Source organism: Aulonocara sp. 'chitande type north' Nkhata Bay, linkage group LG23, assembly GCF_057382095.1.
Source record: "Aulonocara sp. 'chitande type north' Nkhata Bay isolate Kocher_YH1m ecotype deep benthic linkage group LG23, A_spYH_male_GT1.1, whole genome shotgun sequence".
NCBI lineage: Eukaryota > Metazoa > Chordata > Actinopteri > Cichliformes > Cichlidae > Aulonocara > Aulonocara sp. 'chitande type north' Nkhata Bay.
In genome coordinates this window covers 44,349,803-44,358,844 of record NC_141365.1, presented here as the reverse complement: position 1 = coordinate 44,358,844, position 9,042 = coordinate 44,349,803, and the positions used below count along the sequence as shown (strand labels likewise).

At 43.6% G+C, this 9,042-nt stretch overlaps 1 protein-coding gene across 1 annotated transcript; it reads right to left on the bottom strand.

The window, feature by feature from the left end:
• Nucleotides 1–800: 800 nt before the first annotated feature.
• LOC147302722 (dynein axonemal heavy chain 5-like) lies at nucleotides 801–8,765 on the bottom strand. The gene is made up of 7 exons (XM_086283592.1): nucleotides 8,283–8,765; nucleotides 5,646–5,855; nucleotides 5,504–5,578; nucleotides 5,293–5,382; nucleotides 2,074–2,260; nucleotides 1,693–1,858; nucleotides 801–936 (listed from the first exon to the last, which is right to left on the bottom strand). Exons 1-7 carry the CDS (start codon nucleotides 8,763–8,765, stop codon nucleotides 801–803), a joined length of 1,347 nt encoding a protein of 448 aa, XP_086139718.1.
• Between the last annotated feature and the right edge of the window lie 277 nt (nucleotides 8,766–9,042).

Sequence of the window (9,042 nt, the reverse complement as noted above, 5' to 3'; positions counted from 1 at the left end):
AACACAGGATTAAGAACAGAAGAAGATTTCTGTCAGGAAGCATATCTGGAAGAATATTCAGGCCCAATCTGACACACAGACCATAATAATAAAAGTGGAGAATGATCAGAATCATTTCAGAATTTTCAAATAAATCCAGATTCAGTTTTGGCAGCAGAGCACAGGGATGCACATGAGACTGAAAATCAAGTCTTCTGTATCTTTGTAAGTCCTGTGACTGTCTGGCAGTCGGTGACCTTCACCTCTGATGAAAAACTGAAATGAGATCTTTTCTCAGCTGATTTTAAAAAAGAAATGTGAGTAATGATCCAATCAATCATTGTTATTGTTGGCCAATACTGTGAAGACCGAACTAGGATTCACGTAAACGCTGAGATTCAAAGTATAATTCAATGATTATTGTCATAAATGACAGATATAGTATTTTTCTATTTTGTCTCGTATGTTATTCTGTTTATCTGATTCTATTGTTTCCCCTTGAAATCTCCTCCAGTTTGCGCTGATCCAGGACGTCACAGGTCTTGGACTCAGTCGTGGAGACGATGGTCTGGTAGCGAACACAGATCTTCTCCACGCCCTCCACCTGAAACACACCTGAGCTCAGTTTGAATCCGTCTCATTTCTGGAAAATAGACTTTTGACACGATTAATAAATAATAAAAGGAGGAAATACATTTATACAAGATCATTACAAATGTCCATTCATCACTGTAGCTTTGCATCGACTTTAATTCGACCATTTTTATATTATAAATGTCTTATTATAATTATTATTGTGCATTGATGAATATCTGATGGAGTCACTTGTTTCTAGTCTGACAATCATCCACCTTCATGCTCTGCAGAGCAGCCAGGCTCTCCAGAGTGGACGCCATGTCAGCCATCTTCTCCAGACGGCGGCAGAAAGAGTCAAACTTCCCGAAGATGTAGTTCTCACTGAAAACACGCACACACATGTGTAAAGGTTAGCGTGACGCTGCTGACACGCTCTGACTCAGAGTCAGTTACTGATCACCTGAAGTCAAACTGTCTGTTCTCAGGGTTTCCTCTCAGTTTGTCTCTGACGCTGTGGAAGCTTCGCTGATACGCCGCATTCAGATTACAGCAGTCAGAGACTCACTGCAGCACACACACACACACACACACACACACACACACACACACACACACACACACACACACACACACACACACACACACACACAGTGTTGATGTTGTACTTGCACATAAACCTCTACATTGGACTCTGATGTGTCGCGCCATACCTGCCACCTACTGGTCAGCCAGTGTAAGTGCACAAAACATTTCTTCAAACCAAGATGGAAAAATGCATGTTTAAAAAAATGAAGTTCAAAAATCTGTTTTCATCCCTAAAGATGAATAAAAATACTAAAGAATAAATCCTGATTGATGTCGTCATAATTCATGCATGAAAGGGTTAAAAACTATTCTACAAACAAACAAACATGAATATTTTGGAACATTTCAACTTTAAAGAGCAGAAAGAGAAAGAACAGAAAGTTATATTGTGTAAAAGTGGTTTTGTCCTGAAGTCTCAGAGTGGAGACTAAACTGTTGCAGGTCTGAGGAGCTTCTGTCCACAGACGTCAGATCATGTTTGATAAACTGAGTTTAAAGTGAAACCTGTAAATGCTGACGCTGCAGGAGATCCAGCTGAGAGGACGCGTCTACCTGTTGAAGGTCACCGTGCGGCTCTTCCAGCGCTCCAGCTCGGCCGACGGCCCGACGTCGTCGGCCTCTTTCCTCATCTGCTCGCTCTCCGTCAGCACCTGCTTGATTTGATTGGTCCACAGGGTCGACACCTCCTCCAGACGCTCCACCAGCTCACTGTTATTGGCTGAGAGCGAAACACACGAGTTCCTCTAAACACGCGTGAACACGGACTCATTATTTCAAAGAAGCCATCGTCTCAGGTCAGATGCTTCCTTCAGCTTCCACAGATAAACTGGTTTGATTTACCTGAGAGTTGATTTTTAAAGCTTTAAATGATGTTTCCTGTATTTCCAACAGTCTTATTGTTTGTGTGAGATGTGAACAGCTTGAGCTTCATACCTGCTGCTCTGTAGTCTGCAGGGCTGCTCAGCTGGCTGATGGCGTCAGGAAGCTCCACGTGCTGCAGCTGCAACTTTCTCTCCATGTTCAGTCGGGCTGAGCTCAGATTACTGACAAACTGATCCACCGAGGACAGGAAGGACCGGACGTGTGGACACGAGGCGCCGTCCTGCACAGAGCCCCACGACTGGGCACAGGGTCAAAGGTCAGCAATAACAACAAAGGTTAATGTGTTTTCCTGTTTCACTTTTTACCATATTCACAGCCAAAAGCATCAGGAGGAGCACTGCACACAAATCAGACTTTTCATGGATCATTATGTATGCAGAGTCGTGGTAAGACAATCACATGACCACTTACAGACAAAGCAACAAGGTGACATATACCAGTTTATAAACTGTGTTGATAGGCCAGTAAAACCAGAGTCATGATAAACAATATATACGCGTGTTTGTTCCTCAATAGTTTCATGTTGACTGTCTAAGGACAGCAGCGAGCACTCTCTGCTTATGAGCTGCTGTCAGACCTGCAGGTATCAGGCTGTGATCTTCTCCTTTATACTGGACACTAATTATTATTTTGGAGTCGCACAAATAATTCGTGTGGCGTCTTATTGAATGCAGAACAGCTGATTGTTCTGGAAATAGTTTAATGGTTATTAAAAAAAGGGTAAAAGGTAAATGGCTGCAAATAACTTTGTTGTTTGCAAAACTTGTGTGTATAATTTTCAAATTTATATTTACATTTAAAGTTATGAAAATGATTCGTTAAACATGTTCGTGGTTGTTACAGTAAAAAATATAACTTTTTGTTTTCTGTCTGATTTTAGATCAGTTGTGTTAATACAGTTTGTCAAAATGAAAACATAACTGCAGATTCAGACACGTGAGGTTGTGCTGAAAAGAATGATACCAAACACGGCAAAGTAAATAATTTTTAAAGGTAAATGTAGAGGAAACATAAAAAGCTGTCACGGCTGGGGCAGCAGTCGTGTGGTGGAGTGAATGAGGACCAAGATGCAGACGGCGGTGGAGATTTATTTAGAACCTTGTCTCTCAGTTACTAAGTTACTTTTTTGAAGAAGTAATTAGTAACTATAATGAATTACTTAATTAATTTTGAATGACTATTTGAAAGTAACTTGCCCAACACTGGATATGAGCGAGTTTCCCAGCTGATGCAAACTGGAAAGCTTCTCCTGTTTGAAGTGGATCTATTCAGCTTTTATTTCCTGATCATTTTAAGCATCAACAAAGTTTCTAAAAACAAGCAACAGTTTGTCATCATTCATAAACTCTGACGTCACAGGAGTGTTTTTATTCCTGTCCCATGTTTGCAAGTTTCTGCATATCAGAGCTGCCAACACGGCACCGACTCAGGCTGGAACTGACTTTAAATACTTCATCATTCATGATCCTGTTAAAACCACATCCAGGGGAAATGTTATTAGCATGTAGCCTTTAGCTCGTGTTCTGATTGCTGCTCCTCCATGTTTGTAGTCCTTTTTTCTGTGAATAAGTGTTTGTGGATAGGGGTGGGTTTTTATAATCGATTCATCGATTAAAATCGATTCTGGCTTGGATAACGTAAAATCGATTCATTTAAATCCTGAATCGATTTTTTAATATAAATTTATTTTGTCCGAAATGCCAGAATCTCTGGTGACATCTCACAAAATTTCAAGAACCACCAAACAGTAAATGAGAGCAGGTACAGGGATTCTGCACATAGACTTAAACACACAGCGCGACCCGCGGATCAGAATCAGTTAGATGTCGCCTTTCTCACAGTCGGGGCTGAAAGCCGACAGCTCGCTGATCCGGGTCCGCGCTTTGTGTTCACGCCCTTTATGCGCTGATTCTAAAGCTGTTAGTTTGATCTCTCTCCAAACAATATTGACCGAACCAGCAGCAAAAGAAGATCCAAACGCTTCACATAAACATCGTCATGAATTCACTCTTTTACTGTTTTGCTTCCATTGCGATGCGCAGCTCTCTCCCTCTCCCTCTCTCCCTCCCCCCCTCTCTCGAACAGTTTCCCTTTCTGCATTATTCGCTTGCTTGTTACGCACAAGTCTACTGTTGCTTACAGCGCTGTCGGCCGCTGTTTTTTTCCCTTTTACATTCTTCCGAAAAGAAAACCTCATTTCTGCTGTTCAATACTGAACAAATTTAAACTTTTTAATATTATTCAAAATGCAAAATGCTTAGCCGTGTGTCTAATAAAACCGCTGTAACGTCAGAGGTAATGTTCATTAATTAATGGTTTTCTTTCGTTTTTGATGTACTGCAGAATATTTTTATAAAATCCCAGGCCAGGAAAACCTTCATGTTTTTCTGTGTTTTATCCTCAGCTACTTTGACACAAAGGCATCTGCTGTGATGCTCACACCTTGGATAAAGTCTTGCGAGTGTCAGCTTCCTTCTTATAGATACAAAAATATGTAAATGTTCTGATCTGAATTATACTTCTGACTGTCAAAATTTCCCAGATTTAAATCGAATCGAATCGAATTAAATCGAATCGTGGATCGAATCGATTTGGGACCTTGTGAATCGGAATTGAATCGATTCTAGAAATCAGTGACGATACCCAGCCCTATTTGTGGAGCTTTGAGCTCCTCAGACTTCGGCCTCTCGACCTCCTGATGTTCAGCCTGCAGCTGTCAGTCATCCAGTGTTTGCTCAAAGACTTTAATCACCTCGTTAACCAAACAAAGCAGCACAGTTTGATCCATGGAAACACAAACACGCTCAGGCTCATCATCTCTGAGCAGAACGATGATGAATCGTAGGCTCGGTATTGTTTGGAGCTTAAAGAGAAACCAGATACATCAGAACACAAAAACCCCGAGAGGTGGATCAATGTGACGTCACACACCTGAGCTCTGAGTCCTCGAGTCTGATCCAGGCTCGTGCTTTAAGACACGTTTCTGTGTAACCCTCAGCTCAGGTGTGTTCAGGACATTTGCTTGGAAGAAGCCGTCTGTGGATAAATCCTGCTCTCCACCTCAGCTGTCAGGTTTATCCAGAGAACGGCCGTCCTGACTTCCAGCAGCCCCACAGTCCTCGTTTCTAATAAACTGGCATCACTGAAATGAACTGTCTGCCTCGCTGTTCAATAATCTGCTCTTTGCCAATTTCCCAGCAGAACCTTCCACTCATATCAGCATTTTTCTGTGATTCTCACATGAACTAAACATAAAAAGCTGAAGCCAACCTCAGAGTTCCCCGTAGTGAGGAAGAGTTTCCTCTGAGCCACAGCTGAGTTTGATGCGTCCACAAAGGAAGACTGACGGGAGGACAGACTCTGGGAGAAAGGCAGATATTAAAAGATATGAATACAAAGTACGGTGCAACAAACAGGACAGCAGATTATGAAGAGCGGTTAGACCTTCATGTGTCAGTCATTGAAATGTGATCAAAGTTACCTGTTTGACATCCTGATAGAAGAAAATCAGCTTCTTGGATCCGTTTGCAGCAAAGAATTCATGGATCAGACTGAACTGGAAGAATCAGACATTAATGACTCAAAGGTTCAACTCTGAGGAAGGATCACGTCTCTGAACTTACTCTGTCATCAGAGACGATGGCGTCTTCCACCGCCACCTCCTCCAGGCTGCCGGCGTCGGCCAGCCTGCTCATCAGGTATTTATGTCGGGCATCCAGAGCTGCCCGCCGTTCCTCCTTCACGGCTCTCGCCTGTTTGGCTACTTCTCCCCTCGCCTCATTGGACAGCAGCATCGTCCTTTTACCAGACACCTGGAGAAACATCAGCTCAGTCTACAGACGCAGAGACCAGTGAGAGCTTGGCCCAAACATCTGCAGGTTTCTGAGGACCACGTTTGACCCTGACTGGAGGCATCGATTCTGAGTGTGACTGCCTAAACTGAGCTACTGCCCCCCCTCCACTGAGACGTTGTCCTGTGATGTGTCATGGGGGGAAGTGTTCCTCACGGTTGGACTCGTGAGAAGTTCAGTCAGTTTATTCAAACTTTAAAAAGACGCATTTTCAGTCTCTGGATTTCAGCAGAAACAAATGTGAACACAGCACTTTTTGATTGAGTATAAAAGGATGAAAGAGTCAGTGATTAGTAACATTGTTGCTGACTGATGCTGTTGTAGAGCTGTCTTTGGATCCTCACCTTCCTGGAAGCCTTCCCTGGATTGCTCATATATCATTAACTTGTTTGTGTTCAGTAGAATCAGGTGTTGTGGATGCAGGTCGTAGCTGTGTGAGGCCTGTACAGTCAGCGCTGTGTGAGCGCTGTGTAACGTTAGCTTAGACTTCTTTCTGTTGTTATCATCCTTCAGGTTAATGTTGTTTTCATTATGCATCACAGGAAGTGTGGGTGGCTGTTAGCCTCACAGCTCATGGAGAGTTGCTGCTGCTCTGCCTCCTTTTTGATGTTTCTGCTCTTTGTGGCTTTGTGTTACTTTGTGTCGTGTCTGAAACAAAGTGAGTCCATGTTACTAACTGTAGTCGGCTCTCTGTCTCGTGCACAGCTGACTGTTGTCTGAATGAAAGTGTTTTTGTACTTTGTGTAATCTGTTGGGTCTTTGAGCCCTTTTTAAACAGCATATGAGCCATATGTATGTGTGTATATGAAAGGTTGTTTGTAATACATCAAATTGTTGCTTATTCTAGAGCTGCTGCTGTGCCTGATTGGTCTACTCGCTCGAAACTGAAGGTTGACTTGATTCTTTTGGTTTTTTACATTTTGTCAATAAACCAACTTCTTTATGATTTGAACGGCGTCTCTGACGTGTCACAGGCCTGTCAGCTTTCTTGGTGATTGGTATAGATTTGAGCTTCATGCTCTGGCTGTTGTTGGGTTTTCCTCTTTCATATTAAAGCTTTTGTCCTACATTTGGCTCTAAAGTCTAATTCTAATCCCAGCACTGTGTCTGGGTGTGTGATGCTTGTTTTCCTGCTCTTTCTCATGAAACAGTCACAACATTCTCAGTCCAACTTTCACTCTTTGCTGCGTTTGCTGCAGCTGCAGTGAACATGGTGCCGTTTGCCTTTAAGAAAGTTGTGCACAAAGGCTTTTTCTCTAGCAGACAGCTGTGTGGCTAAAAGTCAGATCATTTTTTACCACCTCAGTCACACTGGACTGAAACAAGAGTGAAACTAGGAAGAATCAGAGTTTGTCCAGTGACTGCACTGATTTTCTTCATATTCACAAACTGATTCTAAGTAGTTGCATCAGCCAGCTGAAGTCATGTGACTAATGGCTCTCAGCTTCTGTCCTCCTATTCGCCGGTGTCCTTCACCTGTCACACCTGGTCAAGAAAGAGTGAGAATGTTCAGAGCTTTAATGGAAAAGAATATTATTACATATAAAAGGCCTCTAACAAGTATTGTAGTGTTAATCAGGATGAAGTCCATCATGAACACTTCAGAGTGCTTCAGACAGTCGGTGTTTCATCCACAGAGCCTCCAGTCTGCATATCAAAGTATCCTGAGGAATGACAGTGAACCCCGAGTTCCCCTCATTACATTCATGTGTGTGACTGTGAGGAAAAGGTGATCTGCGCTCGACAGTGCAGCCTAGGCGGAGTAGTCGAACGCAGATTCACTGAGCGCTCAACACAGACAGCATCGTCAGAAGGAAAGTTGATAAAATAAATTACAAATTTTGTATTGTTCGATACATATGCGTACCGAACCGAAAGCACTGTATCGAACGGTTCAATATCGATACGAATATCGTTGCACCCCTACTAAGTGACTTATATATCATGTTTAAACCTGAACAGCCAAAGGCCGTGGGGGTCCAAAAACGATGTGCCGGGAGTCCGCTGTTCTCGCCGGCTCTAATGACCCTCGACCTCCCGGTTAGCTATCAAGATGGTGGGTAACAGACGTCTCCAAAAACGTCAGAGCACTTTTGCAAATATGTGATATCTTGACAAACCGAGCAGATATTTGAAGTTTACACTCCTACATTCTCAAACAGGAGCCCCAGCAGAGATGGATGGCTGGCGCGGCTCTCCGGAGCCCCCAGTCAGAGCAGATGCAGGGCCAGCAGGTGTGGAGACCCCTGGCTGAGGCAGCTGAAGCTGTGGGTGGCTGTCAGCCAGCTCAGGATGCCTTTTGGGCTGCAGCAGCATAAAATCCTCAGCAGGCTGGGTAAGCTTGCGTGAGCTCTCTGTGGAGGCTGTTGCAGCTGAGATGGCTCACCCGAGCGGTGCAAACTTAGTTACCTTCAAGGCTCCAGAGTCAGCTGAGGTCAGCAGCTCAGCCTCTGGGGAGGTTACAATCCCTGGAACAGCCAGGTCTCTACAACCAGAAACAGTCTTTGCATGTGCAGCTTCAGAACCAGACTTGAAGTTCCAGTTAGTGTCCGATGTCCCAGAAACACTCAGGTGCTCACTGAGCAATCTCTTGAGGCCAACACTCAGAAAATCAAACCGTCTTTGAGCCTTTGTGGGAACATTTATCGTCTCTGCTGGAAAGGTGGAAACATCTGGGAGATGCAGCCTTAACACACTGGGCTTCACAAGTCCTTGGAGGCAGCTCACTAAACTCAGGGATGCAGACAAAATCAGCACTTGCAGGAACACAATGTGCCCTCTCACAATGAGCTTGGAAGCATAAACTGAGTTTTCCTCACTGACTGCTTCAGACAGGATTGTGGGAGCAACACAAAAAGCAGCTTCAGCTGGAAACACACAGTTTAGTGTCATTGCTGCTCGCTTTAAGTCACAATAAACAGGAAACTCATTGTGTCTCATGTCAGAATAACTCATATACAGGACAGGAAGAGGCGGAGCTTATTTCCTGCAGGGAGAGGTTAGCAGTCTGTGTCTTTCTCATTTCTGACTCCTAAAGAGCTGAAAAACACAGGCTGTCATTGGCTGGCTGACACTGGGATTAATGTCCTTGAAGCCAGCAGTCTTTAATGTCCAGGTTCAGAACGGGCAGGTGAAAAACAGTCCTTTATGTCCTCTGATGTTCAATAAA